The sequence below is a fragment of the Lycorma delicatula genome, chromosome 13 (genome assembly GCF_047948215.1).
Source record: "Lycorma delicatula isolate Av1 chromosome 13, ASM4794821v1, whole genome shotgun sequence".
Lineage (NCBI taxonomy): Eukaryota > Metazoa > Arthropoda > Insecta > Hemiptera > Fulgoridae > Lycorma > Lycorma delicatula.
The window spans coordinates 49479471-49504330 of record NC_134467.1 but is presented as its reverse complement, the minus strand read 5'-3'; the positions used below and the strand labels follow the sequence as shown (position 1 = coordinate 49504330).

The following is a 24860-nucleotide window of genomic DNA, read 5'->3' as shown; positions in this document are numbered from 1 at the left end:
TATGCTTACTTTTTATGATAAGATGTAAATAAAATATAGATGTATATTGATTGATTCATATATTCAAAAACTTTCCCTGGTATTTAGTGTAACTTTATAGACTCATAGCCTGTAGGCAGCTTCATCTTCTGTTTATATATAGAATGTACATTTAGTTTGTTATATTCCTGGATTATCAAAGCCAGGATGTACTGTTAATTACAAAGAGATGGTATCGTAATTGTAGTATAATGGATCCAGCTTGGCCTTGAATTATCTACCTCGAACACGAAAACAACTGTTAACCACTTGCACTACTACTTCTACTTTATATAATAATAATAATAATAATAATATAATTATACAATCCTTTACAAATTATTGTAATGTTACTGGAATTATTTTTGCACATTTTAGTATAGTAGTTCTGAAAGTGCGAGTTAAAATAATGATAATTGAGTTGCGATTTTAAATAATGATAATTGAGTTGCGATTTTTATTGTGTGCCAAATACCATTTACTGTTATACACTGATCTATGGAATTCTTCAGTCTAAAAAAAATAAAATAAAATAAAAATATAAAAATAATAGTTTTAAACAATAAAATGGAAAAAAAAATAAAAAATATATATATATATATAAAACCATACACAAGCAAGCAAGACAGCGTTTTTGTTAAAAAAAAAAAACAGTAGTAGAAAAATTTACCTGGTGTTTTTATTTGAATATCTTTGGTATGGGAGTGATGAATGCCAATATAGTACTGACTACTGCTTTGTCTGTATGTTTGAATAAGAAATCCAGGTTTTATCTCTGGTAACAATTCATCATCTTCATATTTTCATAATGCCACAAAAGTTCATTCGCTACAACAAGGCGATTTTCTTTATATGTGTTGGCATCCATCCAGCCCACAATTTTTTGTAGACCGATTTTTCAGTGAAAAATTCATAAATTGAAAGATCAGGAAACATCAAAGACAATTGTAACACGATGAAGTGCAAGTTTCTCAAATTTTTCAATCAAATCATCCATTGTCACCAACGGCTGGCCACTACATTCTTCAGCGTGACATTCATTTGCCCTTCTCAAAGTGAATTGCACTGCTATGTTACTTTAGCATTACTCATAATATTCAGCCTGTAAACATCACAAATTTGCCTATGAATTTCAGGCACAGAATTGATTTTGGCCATAAAAAATTGGATTTTTCCTCTCGTGATGCTTGACAGAATCATGAATTGTAACGGTCATTATAAATGGAAGAATATATATAAAGAACAACAAAATAACTAATTATTGTTGCTGACAGCTGAATATTAAATACAACATCCGAATTATATAAGTGCTATCTATTTACTTTATGTGTGCAAGCAGGAAATTCGCCTTGAATTTCTTATCCGGTATATAAAACTTAATTCCATTAATATAAAATTAAATATTTGTAAGTAGGTATAAAATTTTTGACCAAATTTTATTGCTTTATTTATCAAACAGGCGTTACATCATACATTATCACGGTATCCTCACACACATCAACCTGGTCTAGAAGTATACGAGAATGAAGCTATATTTTTCATCACATATTCACAGGTAATTTATTTTGTTTAATTCTTTAAATATGTATTGGGTCGAGGAAAAATTTTCTTTGTATTTTAATCCAAAAGTAAAAACAAGGTTTATTTTATATTTTAAATAAAGTTTATTAAACCAAATACATACCGTTTCGATCAACCACCTTTTGTCTCCTTTGGATAATGGCTTAATCCATATTTAAAGTTAGACGGTTACAATCCATTCAGTGAATAATTTTTTGCGATGCTATTGTATAATTTTCAATTCTTTTTGAATAATTATCTTATATATATAAGACCTCATATATATATATATATATATATATATATATATATATATATATATGAGGTCTGTTGAGAAAATAACCAAACTTTATTTTTTTTAATTTTTATTATTAATTTTACAGATTATTGGTCCTTGTCCCCTTCAAATTATTCTCCTCCCCTACTCACACACTTTTCCCAGCGTTGTTTCCACTTCACAAAGCAGTCCTGGAGATAGCTTCGTTTGAAATTGTCTTTAAGATCCGTAAAGAATTTAATGTCATCAATAGCCTTAAAACTGTGTCCTTTCATTGCTGATTTTAATTTCAGAAATAAGAAAAAATCACAAGGAGCCAGGTCTCACAACTAAGGAGGCTGAGGGAGGACTGTCATCTGATTTTTGTCACAAAACTGATGAATTGACAAAGCTGAGTGTGCGGGCACATCGTTGTGGTGAAGAAACCCTTAGTTGTTTTGCCACAGCTTCGATCTCTTTTAGCGGATTTTTTCACATAACCATTTTAAAACACATTGATAGTACTCAAGGTTCACTGCTTCACCTCAAAGCAAGATTCAAAATACACAACTCCATTAAAATCGAAAAAAACAGAGAACATCACTTTGACATTGTATTGAGACTGATGTACTTTCTTGGAGCATGAAGATCCTTTGACGATCCGTCGTGATGATTGAACTTTTGTCTTGATGTTGTAACCTTAAACCTGACTTTCGTCTCCCATTATGATCCTTTGCATGAATGTTTCATCGTCATCAGCTTGTTCAAGAAGTTGCCAACAAGCATCTACTCTATGTTCTTTCTGGTGTTCGGTCATCAAACAAGGAACAAACTTTGCTGCAACTCGATGTTTGTTCATTTTATCAGTCAAAATGTCATGGCATGATTGAGTCGAGATGCTAACTCTTCTGCAAGTTCTCTGACAGTCGATCTGCGATTTCTAGACACCAGAACGTTATTTTCTGAATGTGGGTGTCATCAGTTGAAGTCGAACGCCTTCCTGATCGAGGGTCATCTTCAATTGACTGCCGACCACTTTTAAATCGTGAAAACCATTCGTAATATTACATACAACCCAGAGGATCGTTTATGTAAGCTTGTTTCAAAAGTTGAAATGTTTCTGTGAAAGTTTTCCCCAGTTTCATTCAAAATTTTACATTTATTGTTCTTGAAAATTGCACATTATAAAAATTGCTACGAACACTTTAAACATGTTTCACTCAAATAACAATAACACAAAAACTAAATGAGATATCAATAATCCAAGAGCATGTGATTACAGAGGAGGTTATGCAAAACACAATGTAGCTAACCGCACATCACTAAATATCTCTGTTAGTGTGTAATTAAAAAAGTCTGTTATTTTCTGAACAGATCTCATTATGTATATATATATATATATATATATATATATATATATATATATATATATATATATATATATATATCAGTTGTGTCTTCTGCAAAAAGGGTTACAATGAATGGCTCAAGATTTTGAGGCAAATCATTAATAAACAATAAAAAAAGCAAGGGACTAAGAACATTTCTCTGGGGCATTCCACATTGTACATCTTGAAGTAAGGACCAAAATTTTACATGTGTATTTCTATCATAAGTTGAAATTTCAACTACTTGTTTATGTTTGATAAGGTATGATTTTAACCAATTGTAAGCAGCTTCTCTTTTGTATTAGAGGAGCAGCTTATACCGTAGCCACTAAGTTTTTTTCATCTGTAAAAAATGTAGAACTAAATTGATTACTAATCTGATTATTTTCTTTTTACAGTCTATTTGTGTAGTTAAGTCACCAAAACAAAAAGTACTTGATGATACATTTGGTAATCGATTGGATGATACATCATTGTAAGTATAATTATATAGATTTTTTTAATATTTTTATTTATAACTTTTAAAAAGGAAACTGGTAGTTACGTCATTGAATTTTCATTTCATTTGCATATAGTTTAAAGGTTTTCTAGAAGTAAAGTTGAATGATTATTGTTTTACATATTTATTGTATCCTTAATAGTGGATGTGTTACAAGTCAGATAAAAAAACAATTCATTGTAGATTTACTAGTGAAAGTAAGGAATAGTTATATATTTCCTTCATCATTGACTAATTGTATTATTCCTTATCAAGCTGTGAAATGCTAAAAGTAATACAGGTAATATTTGGCCTTACAAATTACACCTTAATTCTCTTCACCACTGGCTGTGTAATTAATAAGATTACTCTCGATGAAAGTCAACTCTGATTAGTATCAAGGCTATTAGAAATACTGGGACTAATAATTAAAACAATAAATTATTTATTACTTTACCTCTATGTATTGTGAAGAAATTATATTACATATTCCTCAATTCAGTAGGAAGGTCAGTAACACAGCAAATCAGTCTCAATCTAATATCAAAGTGATGCTATCTGTTTTTTTCAATTTTAATGGAATTGTGGATTTTGAATTCTCGCCTCAATGTGAAACAATGAACCATGTGTACTATCAAGGTGCTTTACAATGGTTGCATGAAAAAATTCACAAAAAGAGACCAGAGTTGTGGTAAGACAACTCACGGTTCATTCACCATAACAGGCACCCTCACACTCAGCTTCCTCAATTTGTCAGTTTTGAGCTAAAAATCAGATGACTGTTCTCCCTCAGCCTCCCTACTTGCCAGATCTGACTCCTTGTAATTTTCCTTATTTCCGAAATTAAGAATTAGTGATGAAAGGATGCCGTTTTGAGACTATTGATGATATTAATTCAAATTCGTTGCAGACCTTAAAGGCCATTTCAATGAACCTATCCAGGACTGTTTTGCAAAGTGAAGTCACTACTGGGAGAAGTGTATAAGTAAGGGAGTAGTTTGAAGGGAACAAGGACCAATAATCTGTAAAATTAATAATTAAGATTAAAAAACTAAAGTTCAGTTATTTTCTGAACAGATCTCTTACCTATTGACAGAGTAAGGTGTCACATAACTTTTGATGAGCAAAATTATTATTTAAACAAGCAAACGCTTATTTATTTGCATTCATACTGATAGGCTATTTCACTGAGTGTAATTCACTTGTTTATAAACAAAAGCCGGATATAAACAATTGTTTATATGTGACTCTCCATAATTGATTTCAAATTGGTTAGTGCTGAAAATCAGCTTTGTACCTTAAACATAACCTAAAACAACAAATTATATTATGAATACATAATTATAATATTATAATAATTATATTATTATATGCATTGCTTTTATGTAGTAGGGGATATGAGAGCAATTGCAAGTTTCATATACACACACACACACACACACACACACACACACACACACATATATGTGTGTGTGTGTGTGTGTGTGTATTTGTAAATGCATTTAAACATGATCTTAAATATTAAACTTTGACATTTGAAAATTTAATTATTTTTATAGGTTGACAACAGTTCTGGCACAATCTAATGAATTTACATCTGTATTTTCTTGTTCTGCGAATAGTAAACATTATTCTGATCAACCATGTGAAGAAATTATTAAACCGAATTCATCTGTCGAAACGAGACAGTTTTGTGTATTAAAACATTGTTTGGCATAATATATACCACATAATTATATAATCTATTAATAATTATATATGTATATATATTTTTTATAATTTTTTTTTATTATGTTGAATATTCATAGTTTTTTTTCTAGTTTGTAAATTTATCAATATTTGAATATTCAAAATTTAGTTTTATATATATATATATATATATATATATATATATATATATACATATATATACATCATTTTTTAAATTTAATTTTCTTGACAGATTTATGGTATAAATTTTCATAAACGATTGATTTTATTTATAGAATCTGGGACATAAGAAACTACCTATTTTTAAAAATTGTGTTATTTTAATTTTTCTTACTTTAATATTTATGTTGTGTATATCTATTTTTGATTAATAAATTTTTGCCCAGTTTATACTATTGTATTTTTAAAACGGTGAAAACATAGTACAGTTTCCGTAATCATTTGTTAACATAAAAAAAATGAATATTTCAAACAGTATGCGTCATTATTTTCTTAAGTAAAAAAAAAAAGAAAAAAGTAGTGTGAAATTAGTAAATGCATAATGTAATGCACAATGGATGACTATTATTAATTGTGCTAATTTTTTAAAGCATTAATCATCTATGTTAAATTTTCACAGTGTTTATGTATTGTTCATCTAGATTCTTTTTTTCTACACTTATTTTAATTTTTTTTTATTATGTCATAATTTTGTTTAACATCTGTGCATGAATGAATATGCATATATGTGCTTATTTTATTTTATTAGATCAACCAGTTAATTAAAGGTCGCATAGATACATGGTTTGTGTATTTTGGTAGTCCAGTTAATATAGGTACACTTGGTTCATAAAGGTATAACCTAGTGCTTGATGTTAAATTATTTTTATAATTGAAAATGTCGCTGTATGTTGTTTCATCAAACTTTTATATTTATCAGAGTACATGATGATCGGCGTATTAGTTTTATCTGATTTCTAAATGAGACCATTATTATTTAATTTATTTTTCAGATTTAAATTATTTTCTAATTATAACTAATAAAAGGTTTGTAATTTATATTTCCTCGTTTTGTCATCAATTTTATTAAAATTGATGACAAAAAATAAAATTTCTTTATCATTAGGATTTGCTTTATTTATATTTATTTTGGAATCTATCACAATATTCTTAGCAATATCATTCTTATCATCTTTTGTCAGATTAACTTATATAAACTGTTCATCATTATCAAGGATCATATTTGGTATATTTATCAAATCAATACATTTATCTGGAAGTGAACTCAAATTTGCATGCATATTGTCTAGTTGCAAATTATCATAAACATTATCACCCAATGAATTTTACTGTAATGTGAAATAACCCAATCCTTTATTATATTTATTAAGATTATAATTATGGTTATCATTACTCTTATAATCATTATTAATTTTTATTATATTTGGTTGATCTAATAAAATAAATGTATTTTATATAGTACAGAGGAGTATGATTCTTAAAAGAATTGATTTAAGAGGAAAAAAAAAATATATATATATATTTAAACATTGCAAATTATTTTGAGCGATAATAGTGTGAATAATTGAGAATTGAGTATAGTAATAATAGCTGTTGAGAATAGTGCAGCTGCTTGCTATCTCAAATTTCTGTAAAAATTTTAATCTGTAATGATATTACACTGATGTATAATAAATTTAGTAATAACTAATATTAATAATTCAATTTGAGACATTCATAAATAATAATTTTAAAAAAAAAGTAAATTGGTCACTCCTATCACAATAAAGTATTCTGATCTATGCCAAATAGTAGATAATCATTTCCTACAACACATTTGTTTTACCTTAGGTAATCCTTTCCTGTTATTAGTGCCACGAGGGCTGGTATAGTTTCCCAACTAGTTACTTTATTTTCAGGATATCGACCTGAAGAATCAATGCATTTTTGTTATCCAATAGAAAGATTGCCTATGAATTGATTCCAGGATTACTTTTCATCTTCTACACTTCAGGAATTAGGCGATGTTTCCTGTCCTGGAAAACATCTTCTCATCAGCGGTTGATGCTGCTATGACCTTTTGGTCGATATAAACCGTTCAAGGTAATCGATCTACACGCGTAAAATCTAGATATCCACACCAATTTATCTTGTAATCGTTCATCTTTTCCTCCAGATTAAAATACTTTAAATCCTGCCTAATATTTTCATTCAGAATTTTTGTCAGAAATTTCATTTTTGCAGCTCAGACTTGATCTTTTTCTCTTTTAGAGAGCATCCATGTTTTGCTTCTATACTTTTTTTTTGTTTTAACTCCTGGTCTGCAGTCAAGCAATTCATTCTGCAGAGGATGAGATGAATGTTTTGTAGCGTATGTAAAAAATGCCATGCCTGACCGGGATTCAAACCCAGGAACTCTGTGTGGACCTCTCACTTCTATACTACAAAACTGGTACTGTCATGGTCTTTTAGTACTTCAATTTAGTTCTCTCTTTAACTGTTCTTTAGGGTTCTGTAAGTCATTACACAAATATACTTAAACTTACTAAGTTTTGTCGTCATCTCCCGCTCTGTATAAAAGATCTAAATAATGGAAATTAGACGCTTGTTCCTTTGTCATTCTGCTTACCTTTAATTTTGGTATTTTTCACAGGAAACTTTCTTTTTCGAGCAGATATCTTTAAGTCATCATCTCATTTTGTAATGAATATATCTTTGCTGCAACATGTCCTCACATCTTTTATAGTAACATTATTTGTACGTGCAAATAATGGTGAATTGAGCTTCAGGTTTTAGGTGTATCCCAAAATCAAATATTTGTCTTTCCACCTATGTATGATATCATTCAGATAAATATTAAAAAGTTTTACAGAGATATAGTAATATAGGAGCTGGATTTCTCTATTGATCTCAATATCTGTTATCAGTTAATTTCGTAAGTCAATAGCGAACGAGGTATCGCTTTAATTGATTTGATTAAATAAAAATGAAAGCCTTTCCTTAATAACATGCTACATAACTTCATTTTCTCTAAGTTATTAAAAGCTTTCAGAAAATTGATAAATGTAAGTAATCTATGTTTCCAAATTATATTCCCTTCCCTTTTCAATCAGATATATATATATTTATTTATTCACAAAAACGTTTCTAACAATCTAAATAATAAAATTATTATGAATAAAATGGTTACTATTAATAATAAAATATACATTCAGAGGAAAGATAGCTGATCTCATGTCATTTATCTTCATAAACCAAGTATTATATTCAGACCAGAAAAATAGTATAAGACTTTAGTGGATCGGTTAAACAGATCCTTCATAAAATGAATACAATAATTTCTTAACCAAATGGATAGGTGTAATTTATGTGTTTTTTCAGCTGTATTAATTAAATCTTTTTCCTTATAAAAAAGTTTTTTTTTATTTTTAAAATAGGTGCTTACTTATGCCCCAACATTAATTATAAAGAATTATGAAGCGATTGAATACTGTAATAAAAGTAAAATATTACACATTAATGTAAATATCTGAACAATGTGAGGTATATATCATTTTTTATTTTATAAAACATGTGTAATTAAATTATGTTAATACATTTATAATAATTTCATAATTTAATAGAATTTTTTTTCTTAAATGATAGAATTAAAACAGTAAATAAATTAAAAGAAGATTATTGGGTGCCAAATTAAAGATAAAGGTTTAGTAATAATGAAAATATGGCGTATGATTTAATTTTCAATCTCTTTTTGCTGATAATTGAAGTTTTCCAAATTCTTCTTATAAGCACGTTCTCCTTAGTGAAGGTTGGCAGTCCATGTAGCCAGCTTCGAACTTGATGTTGCATTATGGAAAGCTTCCTCCGAAGTGCAATTGAACCACGTTCAAATATCCTTCAGCCATGAATTCTTCCATCTACCAACAGATCTTTTATTTTTTATATTCCCTTCAAGTATGAGTTGTAACAACCAGTACCTCTTGCCTCTCATATCGAGTTGCCTTGCCCTAGATATAGAGTCTTATCTTTATAGTGAGCAGCAGATCTTTTTGCTTCCTCATCCGATGAAGAACTTTGTCGTTTGAAATTTTCATCACTCAAGATATGCACAAGAGACGATGATACAGATACATTTCAAAAGCATCGATTCTCTTCTCCAAACTTTGATCAAAGGTCCAGCTTTCGCATCCATAGAAAAATGGAGAACACGTAACAACAAATCATTCAGATTATCAGTCACAGACTAAGATGTGATCTTAAAAAAAATTGCTTCATGCCAATAAGCCGCCTCCTAGCCTGTTCTATTCTAGATTTTATCTCTCTTGGCAATCACACTGCTCATCCGGCACAGCATCTTAGTATTTTAAGGAGGATACTTGCTCAATGTTATCTCCCTTTATCGATAGGGTTGTCTGGATTTTCCTCCTAGAGAACAGTATAACCTTGGTCTTAGACTCATAGAAAAACAAGTCAACTCCTCATCGCACTGAACTAAATTATTTATCGTGCATTGAAGCCAGGTAGTTCAGCCGCTATGACAACAGTATCATCTGCATACCAGATGCTGTTTATAACCTTTCCATTTATCATGAACCCACTGCTTTCCTCCATCAACACTTCCCTAAAATTTCTTCAGAATAGATGTTAAACAGAAGAGGTGATAATACACAACCCAGATAAACACCCTTCCTGATTGCAGCCGCAATATAAAAAAATGTTGAAATACATACAGTCCAAATATAGAAAAAATTACAATATATACATATGAAGGATATGTTTGTCTTTGCATTATTGGTTTTGCTAGTACTATTTTAAAATAGCTCCATATTTTCTTTGGGGTATTTGATTAGCCAGTTGACGATTTACAATTATTTAGACAATTACTATTAATTTTTTTATGTCTGTTTTTGGCTAATCAGTGGATAATTATTATTCGATTTTATAAATAATTATCCCGATCTAAAAATGCTATCGATTGTTTCATGGAACCTTTTCGACTACTAAGTCAGGCTATTTGTACAACTCCCGAAATAAAATCCAAACTTTAATCTAGCTATTTTTCACTGATTTGTATTTAAGAAAAAAAAGTCTTGTGGAAACGACTCGTTAATGAAGAACTCATTTATTTAAATTTAATCATTCACATGTCTTCTATTAGAGTGTCTGAAGAATTTATTATTCAATTCTATGTGCCATAAAATTTTTGGGAGGAAACCTGAGGTAGTTCTTTGAAGATCTTAGAATCTGAGAGAAAAGAGCTTTATTGCTGCAACTATTTCAGCCAAATAATGTTAAATCACAGGATTATTTATGCACTGTTCTAATCCAGGTTAAAGATATCTAGAGCTCCCAAGAAATTGTTGGCAGAATATCATCAGTATTTGTTAATTTAAAGGCTGGAAGTGCTGTTGAAGCTAACTTGCAGGCAATATTGTTACCCTATGTGGATAATTCATCTTTTTGTACTATCCATGCCTTTATCCTCTACAGTTTATGTGAATTTTGGTTCTGCCTAAGTGCTGCCCAGTAGTTTAAATGATCCACTTCTATTTTGTTTTGTGGGGGCAGTTTTACTTTTTATCCTTTCTAGTTGCTGTATTTGCTGTCTGTCTGATAGTTGTATAAAACATCAGCTGTGGGAGGAAAATAATTATCAAATAAAATCAGGCATATTAAATTAAACTCTATCAGATAAACACCAATTTTTTTTCACCTTTAAACATTTTTTTTTTTAAGAATTTTCTGGTATAGTCATGAAATTAACTCCAGGATTTTTGTTAACTTTTTTATCGGTTGCAGAATGCCATTTCATGTTTTTTTTTAGTTTTTTTTCATGAAGAGAAAAAGTGAATCATTATTGTAATATATTATAAATTTTTTCCAATGATTTTAATTACTGTAATTTAATTTAATTTAATTAACAAAAAATATATTTCAATGTGGTTAAAAAAGTAACCAAAAGAAGTATGGAAAATAATAAAAGCAACCTAAAAACATTGTTGTGTGTTAGGACAATTATACAGCCACTATTTGCTTGAAATATTGGAAACCAACTCAGGCAGACGCATTCTCCACCCACCGAATTGGTTAGAAAATTGCTACGTGGCGCTTACAATTGTTCATGACTTCTGATAAATGTGTCAACCATTTAGATGTAATCAAGTAGATATAACTCGATTATCAATTTGATAAATGTTTTGGTCAGAACAACTCTTTGTTTTATAACCTTTACTTGGTTTTACAACCATTTTGGAAGTGTTTATATTCATTTATAAACTTCTTGTTCCTGTTTATTTGATTTACCCAAAACTTGTAATATTTTCATTATGTAAGAAACAATAAAATTTGTTGTAATCTATTTTATTTTTCATTATAAAAGCCTTAAAAAATAGTTAATTACTCATTTTGGCTGTCAAATCGTAACTATTCATCCAATGTAGCGTTGAACATTATGAAAATTCAAATAATTCAACATACTGAGCACTGTGCCGATTAACCTCAAATAACAATAAAATAACACGGTAACAGAACCTAAAAAACTAATACCAAAAGTCGACCTTTGCGAGATCCCAGCCAACAAATATTTGTACTGAATTTTTAAAATGTTTTTAAATTTTATCGATAACAATTTTTACGAAATAAAAGTAAAAAGATAAAATTTACTGTAAATGTAAACGAATGATGAATTATTAAAAAATATCACTGAAGATGGGCTTAGGCCCAAAAACATTTTGTACATAAAAAAGTAAAGATAAGAGTGTTCTCTAATTATATATTTTGCAGAGGCTGAAAAAATATTATATCAATGAAAGCCTTTGTTGATTAAACAATTAATTAATCTCTTTTCTTGCTTGTGTTAATTTTAATAAAGATGTATAAATGTATAAATCTATTGGTCATATTTTCATTGAAGCCATTATTTTGTAGTCCAAAAATCAATAATTGAAGATTTTTAAAAGATTTGAAATCTTTATCAATATTTGTATAATGTACATTTAAATTTTAAAAAGTTTATGTCTGAAATATTAAAAGTTTAATTAAATTTTAAAAGGAAAATTAATTATCTGTTTAGGGTTAAGTTTCGTTTAATTTTATAATTAGTTAGAGCTCTCTGTAGTTAATTTATTATATAATGTGTAATAAAGTTTTAATTATTGGTAAATTATAATAATAATTATTACGTTGTATATTAAATTGTTGTGTATATTTTAAAAATTGTTTAAGTAGTAGGTTGGTTTACTTACATGTTCACTGGTTTTAGGGAAAATGTAATGTAATAGGAAATAAAGACTCTTGCAGTTATTCATTTTTAATCTAAGTGTGCCAAGCTAAGAAGGGTAGTATTTTTTAGTAGTTGGTGTTTATTTAAATTTTAGTTGGTGGTTAGACCAATTATGACTATTCAAAAACAATAGTTAAAAAAATATATATATATAGAAAATTAAGGTAAAATTTATTATGCTATAACTATTACATAATTTAGGTTAGAATTTAATACCTATTATGATAGATGATCAATTACTACTATATTCTGTTGAAGTGCATGATTTAATTAATTTCTTGAAAGATAAGTCTGTTTATCCTAAACAAGTGTTCCTGGAACATTGGACATTACATGGATAAAAAAAAATTAATTTTTAAAATAAAATTGAACAATTTTTGTTTGTTTTTCTGCCATGTACTTTCTCATTGCGATCTCCCAAATATTGATTAAATAACTCTGAAAGAAATAAATTAAATTAATGTTTTTTTTAAATTTAAATGACCATGCAATTCTTTATAACTTAAATTATAAACTGTTGTGTTTTAAAAAGTCTGTCATCATGTTTTTTTAGAAGATGTTTAGATTAATTATGTGATTTTTAGTAATAATAGATGTTTAATAATTATTTAGGCTCCTCTTAAAGATTTAATTTTCTTCTTGAATAGAATCGATTATTTAATTAAATCAATATTCATCCAAATGATATTTCTAATTATATTATTTTACTATGATCTGCATGTGTAACTTCTGAATGTAACATATTAATATATATTTGATCAATTTTAATTAATATCTTGTATTCAGATACTGTAATAATTATTTTATTGGATATTTCTTATTGCTGTGTACTTAAAGATCAAGCTGCTTTTCTAAGTTTATGTTGTATATATTTTTCCCTTTTTAATTTTAACAATATCATGACAAAATATTTTATGTACTTTTCTTATTATTATTTTTTTATAGTTTGGAGATGTTTTTAGTTTATATTATATATATAGATAGATAGCTTAAGTTAAAGAATACCTTGCTGATCATGGTTAATGAGTTGTTTACTATACACAGTCTGTACAAAACGTTACACCAATGAGGCTATAAAAACAACGAAAGAAATGGAAAATTTATTGGTATTTAATTTTCTACGCAGTCTTCCTTAATGTGATACGTTTAGATCTGTTATAAAGTTCATAAAAAATCCTAGAGGAGTCTTCTTTTGTAATCACCTTTAGGATATTTTAACGCTTTCTTTTTTATTTGTACTTTTTTGGCCATCTTGATTTTAGGAAATAGAAAATATTTCACAGGGGCTAATCTATTGAAGCTGGAAGGTAGTCTGACACTGTCAGTTATTGTTTAGCTAAAAACTACCATACACTGATGGCTATGTGAGCTGGCACAGTGTCACGAAGCAGGAACCGCTGCTTAGTTTATGGAAATATGTGATGAATTCAGTCCAATAAGTGTTTTACAACATCTTGGTAGACAGCAGTAGTAGTTCAAGGGCTATAAACAGCTTTTGTAATTCATACACATGTTCATCATTTTCATGACTACAGCTGATTACCAGCCTCCCCTTCTCTCTTTCATCGTCTTCTAATAACAACCAACCATCACAAACCATTCAAACACATGTGATCAAGATATAGCTGTATTGCCCTGTGCTTGTTTTATCTTTTAAATGTTTCTGTAATAATTTTTCAAGAAAAAAAAATTAATGTTCACATGTAGACACAAAAATAGATATATAACACAAACTGCTAACCCAAACGCAGAATAAACTTTAGCTATGTTGTTTAGTAGGTTCTCACAAGTTACAACCTTGTACTTGAGATTGCACACCTAGTTCTGTTTTTATAGCCACAGTACTGGAACTTTCTGTACAGACTGTGTATATGCCGATCCTAAAAGAATTATGAACTAAATATATTAAAAATATGTAATACATTCTGATACAAAGTCAAAAATTATAAAGAAACTCAGTTTTTAATATTATATGCAATATTATCGACATAACATGGCAGTAATTAACAGTGGAGATAGAAGTTTGCTATATGAGCATTTCCTAAACAGGAAATTTAATGTATGAGTAATAGAAATAAATTTATTAGAAGCCTCTCAATAACTTTTTGAAGTAGACCTAATGTTTTTACACAATTTATTTGAGATTTTGTCGCACCACATGATATCTTGTAAATTAATCACTAACATATATTAAATTCTATATTGTTTTCATAACTATATTATACACTGCAAACCAGGCATACAACTCAAAAACAACTGACAACTTACTTTATTTAATTAAAAAAAAAAATATTTTATTTGTAAGTAATTACATCAAAATAATAAAATACAATTGGCCAAACATCCTGATGGGTATTTAAACGTTAATATGTAAAACGAATGTTTTTCTTTTGAAAATTCATTCTGAGTAAACTCTTGTTTGATGTGTCAGCATAGTTGGCCTACTACAACTATACTCAGTTTGGCACAGGGATTCAAGACACTGAATTGTTTTGTGAAATAATATGTCCTGATCTTTTCACAAACAAAATAAATTTAATTATCTTAAATTTTAATGTAATATTTTACTAAAAATTATTTATTATCAAATATTTAAAAATATTCAATAAAAAAAATTATGCCTACAAAAATTGTTACATAACCATAACAAAAAATTCTTACGTGTTAAAAATTCAGTAAAACATAATCGCACTTAAAGTTTTCTTTTTGAGAATTATGGTTGTGAATGATCATTGTTCAATTTGACTGATCAATCTATGATAAAAACATTTAATATTAAATTATAATACAGCATCGAAAAGATTCATCTGATTTCAGAAAGCTACCCATTTTTAAACAAATGAATGTATAACCTTGCAATGAATTGTTAAATATACATTTCAATATGAAATTTTAGTTACAATTTTCACAAATGCTCAATATGTTCCTTTCTGAGTACACGGCATACAGCTACAAGATTATTAAATTCATCCCGTGCTCAAGCAATCATTTTTGGTTTACTACAGCTATTGCTGTTGTTATGAGGTTCATAATTCATCTGCTGTTGCTGGAAGAGGATGAAACATGAATGTAGTCTTTCGCAGACTTCCACAAAAAAAGAAATCGCAGATAGTTAAATCAGATGACCTTATGGCCATCCTGAGTCCATAGAGAAATATGCCCTCCATGTGACAGTTTCGGTCGCCACACCATCCCCTCCGTACCAGCCCTTATCGGCTTTACCAGAGGTCATCTTCAGTACCTTGGCAATGACATCTTTCAGTCAACCCTCAGCCAGAATGTCACCAATGCAAATGCCAGAAGCGATATTCCCATCGGTGTACTACTAACATAAATGACAAACAAAACACGTCTAGCCAAGTCTCAAACAAGACTGAGTGACTTTCAAAGAATGAATAAGAACTCTACCTACCCGAAAGGTAAAAATAAGTTTGACACACAACAAATCATAAAACATTAACAAAACATAACAATAACAATAAATAATGTAACATAACAGTAACATAAAACATAACTAATGAAAAACAACAAAAAATTCTGTAACCAAACAGAAACAAAAGCAGCAACAAAATAACAATAAAACCAAGCATAAACACAAAGAAGGAAAGCCCAAGCGAACATCACACCCCTTCAGCAGTCCTTTCTTTCGCCAAATATGCAATAAAACTTTCTATGATCACCCATTCAGCTCGGCTTTTCCAATTAACACGGAAACCCGGAAAAGCCCATACTGGCTCTTCATTAATGATGAAGAAAAGACCATACTGGCTCTGAGGAGTAGGAGGTGCAGTGCCAGGGTATTCCATGAAAATCACAATGCACAGTTGCTGTGGAATCACAATTGTTGAAACGGAGAATGAAAAATGTTTTACGTTGCAGGGTCGCAATTTTGACACACATTGGAGAGAGCATGTCATAAGGGAGGCACCTGCTGGAAAACAAGTGAAAGATTAGAATCCCCTCTCTTATATGCTAGATGGTTCGTTTGTTAGTGGTGAATCGGTTACAGAGTTAAAGTCCTTTAATGTTGGATGAATCTTTTTGATATTCCTGTACTGTTTGCCTGCAATGAGAATAGAGCTCTAAAGAATGTAGTAGCAGTGAGCTACTAGCATGTGTTTGAGAGAGACAGATAGTTGAAGGGGACTGCTACTTACCTCTGCATGCTTCATACCGCAACTCTATTCTCATGTTGAATAAACAGTATTTAATGTTACGTGTTGCAATTTAAAAAATGCAGGTCATTGGTATAAATAGAATATAGTGTACTTACACAGTTTTTGTGTTTACGATTTTAATGTTGGAGCGGTAGTGTCTTTACCTTTTATCCAGAGGTTACAGGTGTGAACCCTGGTCAAGATTGGTTTTTTATTCCACAAAATGTATTATTGTTCATCAGCAATTGTAAAAGTAAATAAAAGTTTTACAATGTTTTTTCTACAAACCATATAAATAAGTACCAGTTTTAATAGTGAAAGATTCATTAAAAATTTTTCTAAAAATAGTTTAATATGTATATTTGCTTAAAAATAAATCTACTCTGTATGAACGGTGAGGTATAATAAATTTAAGATAAGGTTATGTGCTTATCTAAGTTTTAACTTCCAATTTTATTAATTATATTATTTGTAATTAAATATTTATATATTAAATGTTATATAATATTTTATGTATTAATGTATTTGTTTTTATTGTGTAAATAATATATGTTCATAAATATATATGTAATAATGATTTATGTGAAAGAAGAATTAATCGTACAATTTTGTGTCATTTAAATTATTATCACAAAAGTTATTTGTGAAATTGTTTTACAGTATTACCATAATTTTTTTTTTTATGTTTTAATTATTTTAAATTAATATTTCCCCACCTTTATGTAAAATAAGGAACAGTAATTTAAAAAAATATTTTTGTGTTCTTAGTATTTTATTTTTTAACCATAAAATAGTTTTTCTTATGTAATTTCTTATTTTGCTTTTGAAGGTAGCCAAACGTGGCTTATATAGAATTAAGTTTTTGATCATTAATATTTCTTACCTATTGATAAAGGAAGCAGCTTATCATCTACCGGTAACAGGTGCTCATCTATGTTTTATGTATATATATGTAAAATAATAACTAAACTCTATTCTTTGGTTATACAAAAATAAAAAACTAAATAAGTTAGAAAATTATCCAAAATTTTCTAATACAATTCATTAGGTCAACAACCAAACCAACGAAACAAAAACAAAAGCAGAAAACCTCGATGTTTCATCCAAGATGTAGGACTTTATAACCACAAACACTTTACAAACTTTACAAACCACAAATTGATTGATTTGTGGTTTGACTTGGACAAAACATCGAGGTTTTCTGCTTTTGTTTTTGTTGGTTTGGTTATTGACCTAATGAATTGTCTTAGAAAATTTTCTATTAATTTGGATAATTTTCTAACTTATTTATATATATATAAACAACAAAAGCAAAACACCTCGATGTTTGGTCCAAGTTAAACCACAAACCATAAATCAATCAATATGTGGTTTGTCTTCATAATTCTTACATTTTGGACTAAACGTCAAGGTATATATATATATATATATACATTTAGCAACTGATTTTATTGAATTTTATCTACTTTGGTGAGTTTTCTCTTCAACCTATCTTCAGTTTTTTATTTATTTATGATGCTTCATTGAAGACAATCTGTATTTAGGGTGTGCCAGGACTAAGATGTTTTCCTTCTTTTTTATCATCTTCATTAAATTCTGGTCTTCTATTTCTTCTGAGTACGTCATATTTTTCATTTTTCCATTCATTTCTATTCTTATAGACGATCAGTATTTTAAAAACTATTCAAATACTTTTTCCTTTCTTAATATCTACTGTACAGACCTACAAGATATTGTATTTTACTTTAGGCATATCTCAGGAATTTTTCCTAATAAATATTGTTTTGTATATCCTCCTTGGAGCATTATTATTATTATTATTATTAGAAATAATGATAATTATCTATTATTACGTACCCACCTCCAATGAAATATTACAAAATTATAATTTTTTTTCTCTTTATAACAATTTTTGAAGATCAGAAAGATATACTTTTAAAATTAATTTTATGTTCTGCGTTCATTTCCTCCTAACACCAATTTAACCTGAATTATTTGTCTCCAATAATACTTTCTCCTCCTGATTTTCTTTGCTTTAACAATTTCAATTTTCTCATCTGGACCTCCCAGATTTACACTATTTTTCATTACCTGTGGATGCAAATTTCATGAAGGTAGGACCTCCAGTATGTGCACACTTTGATATTTTTAACATGCTGCATATAAAATTCTATAAAAATGGTTATAACGGATTCAAAATGCTATAAACCAGCATATTTTTTCACATTTTAGTTATTTTCAAACCACATATTTTTACGTTCTGACATCAGAGTGTCTCAAAAGTTTTTTCATATATGTTATTTATTATTATTATGTGTTTCTTACTAATGAACATGCGGTTTACTAGAATCACTTGGTTACTGCATTTTGTGCCTTTCCATTTCGACATTGTGAAATTAGAAATTGTTCAGTTTCATTCGTTTTGTGAAATTATTTAATGTAAGCTTGCAATTGTCATAAGTAAAACAGTATGTTAATCGCATGAAGCTGTGACCCGATGCAAGAATGGAAATTACAATCGTACCAGATAGAAAACTGATTAGAATGGGCTTGCAGTTAATGGACATATATTGATAACGGAGAGAAGCTCGATTATATTATCTTTTCGACCTTTGAAATTATAAATAAAATCATTTTATTCTGATTTAGAGATATTTCAATTTGAAAAGAATCTGAAGCGAGTACGTAACAGTAGACGGTTATCAAATTATTCCTGATTCATTAGCTTATTGTTTGGATGAAATTCATTATAAAAATTATTCTCAGAATCAAAAATAATCATATTAGTGCTGTGTTTGATCATATTTTTCCCTAAATTGTTTTTTGTCATGATAATCCTTTTGTTGCTAAATTCTAATAAATTTGCCATTTAAAAATAATACTGATGATGTTGTTTAATATTTAAAACGTCTTCATAAAAGGTTTTTGTTTTCATTTCTGATATAAAACTTTGTATAAATTCATCAATTTAAATAATGAGAAATAAAAAATGCACCTATATCTTATAAATCATTAAAAAAAATTTGTTTATATTATTATGAAACATAAATGTTATCATCATTTTTTGTTCATTAAGCTGTTTCCTGATATTGTCGCTATGCTACAACATATATATTGCTGCTAACAGAGCTTGTTTGCATATTAATTTAAAAATAAATTTGCTGGAAAAATTTTGTTTAGTATAACAAGTATAGTATATTTCATATATATAAAATACTTATTCTATATTTTCATTACAATGCATAAATATAATGTAATTACATATTTTTATTGTTTGTGCAATAATTTCTTATTATAATAATTATTGTTTAATATTATTAATAAATAATTAAATTTAAGGTAGTTTTTAATTATTTTGGAAATAATAAAGTGTTCATGGACATTATAATAGTTTCAAATAAAAAATATCAGTTGAATCCATATATATATATATATATATATATAGTATTGTAGTGTATGCATATATATTATTATAGTAATATATATATTTACTATAAGTATATTACCTATTGAATTGAATGATTTAAATATTTTACTAGACATTTGTTTGTATTTTCTATCCCATGATTTGTAATTTAATATTTATTTTGATATTAACAAACTGTATATTGTAGGTTCTTGTTTAATATCAACTTATTCTATGTTGTTACGTTACAAAATCATTTATAATCTTGTTCTGTATAACATTCTATGAGTTTTGTCAGTATATACGAATAACACAGAACATTATTAACTAATGTCATTTTTTAAGTACACCTCTTATGCATCTATATACTTGTTTAGATGATGTTCCTATTTCTGGAAATGTTTCTCTTTTTTTTCTGGAAAACTAGTCTGTCGGAGCTCAGTCTGCTCGCCCGACCATCTAGCTAGGACCCTTGACACAGTCATATCCTCATGTTTGTAAGAATATTAAGTATTTTACAGAAATTCATTAAAGAAAAAAAGATTAGTAATTTTACTTAATTATATTTCAGTTGCGATGGTGACAGAAATATAATGAAGTAAAAGGATTAATATAATGTTATATTAACATTATTCATTCACAAGTCATCACATGCGTAATTCATATTATGAAGCATGGTGCTTTTATACTTATTTATTTTTATAAAATTTCAAAAAAAAATTATGTAAACAGTGTACTGTTTATTGTGCCCAATACAACTTATACAGTTGTTGGTTCAATTTTTTCTGCTAGATGGTAGCACTTCATTCAAAATTAAAATGTGAGTGCATGCAGCAAGCAAACAAATGCACCATGCTTCTTGATACAGATGACACTTGTGCTCATCATGACATCTTGCTGTAATATCAGCGGTGTCAGAAAATATTTGTCTTTTTTACATAATTTTTTATTTTAGGAACAATCAGAAATCACAAGAAAGCCAAATAAGATTATAATAAATTGGATGACCTAATTCGATAATTGATTTTTTGATCAGAAACGCTCTTTTTCACCATAAGAGCACTAGGTATGGTGTATTGTGTAACGGATGACCCACTTGTCAGGCCGCATTTCAATTTTAACCATCGTCAGCCATTAATTAATACTTAAATATCTTAACATAAGCTTTTAGTTGCTAAAGAAAAATAAATAATTTGAACTTTGTTGTTTGAATATTTTAATATTTTTTTACATTACTGAAAATACAGTTGAATTTTGTCGTTTTGAAAGCTTCTGATTCGTGAACAATTTCATTGATATCGGTAATGTATTTACCTTTTTTTTTCTGTTTCCGATTTATAAAAACTTATACTTGTTAATTACAATTAATATGTTCTGTTTAAAATCATTACAATTCATGTGTTTTTAATCTTTTTGTTAATTCTTTAATCTTTTCTCCCACTTTGAATTTTTGATAAAGTTAATTTTTTATTTTCTTTATGATTAATCAATGTTAATACATAGTAAATAGCTCTGTAGTGGATAGAATCTGCTATAAATAATGAATTTGTATAAAAAATATATATATATTTATAAAATTCATTGTAGCAAGCTATCCAACTTGATATTTCATTGATTAGCTTTAAATTGTCTGATTGACATGTTGCCACCGTTTTGGTACCCTGGTGTACCAATCATCGGGTTTCCTAGTAGCCAGTTTGGTACACCTACATATCGCTGCCTATGATCTTTGTAGGATGTCATGGCACACTGATCTGCCGAATGACAAAGCTAGTCCAATACGGCGATCCACTTTAGTTGTAATCAGTTTATATTCTAAACTTTAGAATATGTGCTTAGTGTATTCGGCTGGTGGAAATATCTGTATATCATAACAGTCCTCATTTGGACTTTGTATCATTTAGAAGACCTTTTTTATTACAACATACAGTAACAAGGAAAATAGCGCAAATTATTTTTATTCTAATCTAATTTTAAAATGCAAACATAATAAAAATATGATAATAAATGTCTATGTCTGTTTTATATACTAAAAAAAGTAATCTTTTAAAATAATAAAAGATAGGAAAATTGAAAGTAGAATTAGTAAATATTAAAAAAGTTTTAAACACAAAAATTGTAAAATGTATTAAACACTTCGATTTATATTGTTACTTAGTCTTTAAAAAAAAATCACAAACGTAGTAAAATGTTCTCAAACAAGGCCTACATATTTTCGTGAATCTAATTGAAGCATGACAAACACATATGTGATTGAGATTGAACACAACAGATCGCTATTCTTTTTGCTTTTGAATCTGCATACTTCTTACCTTTTTTTCGTAAATTTTTATAACAAATTCTGCATCTTTTCGTACTGCTCACTTACCTTGGATAATGTTTTCTTCTGTTTCTGGTATACAAGATTATTTATTATTTCTGCACAACTGGATGTTAGTTTGTGAATTATACTTGTTCTAAACTGTAGAAGTGATAAGTATTTCCCACCTAAAAAATTCTTATAAAAAGTCCAGGCATTTACAATTATAGTGCCAAGCAAAAGCTAATTTCCTATACCGCTTAATGTTTTTTCTGAGGCTACAATAATACGGTCAGAAAGACCAACATCTTTTTTTGCTTCATTGTAACTCAGAATAGTCAGTTTTTCTGTTCTTGTAATTGTTTTTTGTTAGAGCAATCATTTTCCCTTTACATTTCATATAAGATGTCATCATAAGCATTTGTCTTTATTACTTAATCCATTCACTTTATTACTGTTATCCCATATTTTGTGATGCCGTCAACTTTTTCTTTTTTTGTGTTTTTTAAATAAAATCTACAGGGAGGCCTTTTCTATTTACCCGAAGAGTTCTGTAATAAAGTGATTTTTTTTCTAATACTTCTTTAACAAGTAGTAAACTACTTTAAAATTATCTCCACCAACAGTCCTCCTTCATCCATCAAACCTTCCTTTAAATTAATTACAATGTTGCATGCATGTCCTACTTGAATTTACCACTATAAATAATATTGTATATATAATGGTTAACATAATTTTTAGCATTTTATCCCATATTATGTGACATGAGAGGAATATATTGACAGAAAATAAGCTGTCCTCTCCAACGGATCATGCTTTTGTTAACCATTAGCTGTATGGCAGGTTTTTATTGCCGTTTTGTCGCTTTCCTATCGACCAGTGTGAACCACCGTTAAAACGCACTACTATGAGAACTATACATAGAGCAGTACACCAGTGAGCCGAAGTGATTATAATATCAAGCAGTGTGTGGTACACTCATGTGCTGCCAACTAGCAGTAGTACTCACGTGAGCTGCAGCATTGATAATATCAGTCAGAATTGTACAACTGTTTGCTGAAAAATGTCAGCCTTTTTTTTTTGTTTTTACAGTGATATTCTATAAAATGATATCAATATTAAGACCGCACTTGAATTTCACTTATTAAAAAAAAAAAAAAAAAAAAAAATCATTTGATGGAAGTATTTTCAAAATGATAAATATTTTTATAATCATTACATGGTATATCAGCTCACCAGTATATACCTTTGTGCCATTAAAACTCAAAAAACAACAACTTAACCACCAATCACTGTAACAGAAAAACCTAAAAAAATTAATACCAATACGATTATTGGTATTAATTTTTTAATACCAATAATAATCATACGGGATCTACTGAAAGTCGATACTTTCAGTAGATCCCGTATGATCAGTTAGTCATTGCCGTACTGCAATGATGTAAATTAAAAATTTCATGCAACTATGTTCGTAAAGCTTGTTGCTAACTGCTACAGTATAAAAAATGTTTTATTTAAATTTTATTTTAAATGTTATAATAATTTAATTAAATTAAATTAACTAATATTAAATTTAATGTAATTTTTAAAATGTTTATATATAAAATTAAATGTAATGAATGTAATAAAATTTATATCTGTAAAACCAACAATTGTTTTAAAAAAAGATTTCTGGACCATTATAATGCTTACAGAAACAGTCAGGGAGGTGTGTCTAATATGGCCAACCATTTGTTGCAATGTAAGCATAGTATTACTGATTATAAAAGTAATTTTAAAATTTTGGAAATTGTAATAGCAATAAAAAAATTAATATACTTGAAAATTATTATATTTATAAATTTAAACAAAAGTATGAAATGATTAACCAACAGATTATTTTTAAATATGATGCTTTAGTTAAAGACAGTGGTTTATTGCAGTTAGCAACAGTGTTTACGAACATAGTTGTATGGCGTTTTTAATTTACATCATTCCAGTATGCCAGTGAAGTTGTCACAAATTTTGTGGTCGGGTAGGGTTTATGTTTTCTAAATTTTTAAGTTTTTATTTCTTTTTTTGTTTTTTGTTGGTGTAATTATAGAAATATGTACCGACTGATGATGTGGGATCCTGCAAAATTTGACTAATGGTAATAGTTTTTAATGGTTTTGTATTCTATTACTGTATTTGGTGGTTAAGTTTTTTTTGTTTTCTGAATATTAAATACCCATATTTTACACACGCAGACACACAGGACATGTTTAGAAAGTAAGCTATTAAAAATTAATGACAATTTTACTTTTATTAATGATGATGTAGCTAAAGTATTTTTAATATGGTTTCTA

General features: G+C 28.3%; 1 protein-coding gene across 1 annotated transcript in view; it reads left to right on the top strand.

Annotated features, from left to right (window-relative positions):
- LOC142333600 (endothelin-converting enzyme homolog) overlaps positions 1-5419 on the top strand; it is a 152254-nt gene extending 146835 nt beyond the window's left edge. Inside the window, exons 14-16 of the mRNA XM_075380922.1 lie at positions 1478-1573; positions 3621-3697; positions 5260-5419. Of these exons, the coding sequence (XP_075237037.1) occupies positions 1478-1573; positions 3621-3697; positions 5260-5419 (333 nt within the window). The remainder of the gene's footprint in view (positions 1-1477; positions 1574-3620; positions 3698-5259) is intronic.
- The last annotated feature ends 19441 nt before the right edge of the window (positions 5420-24860 follow it).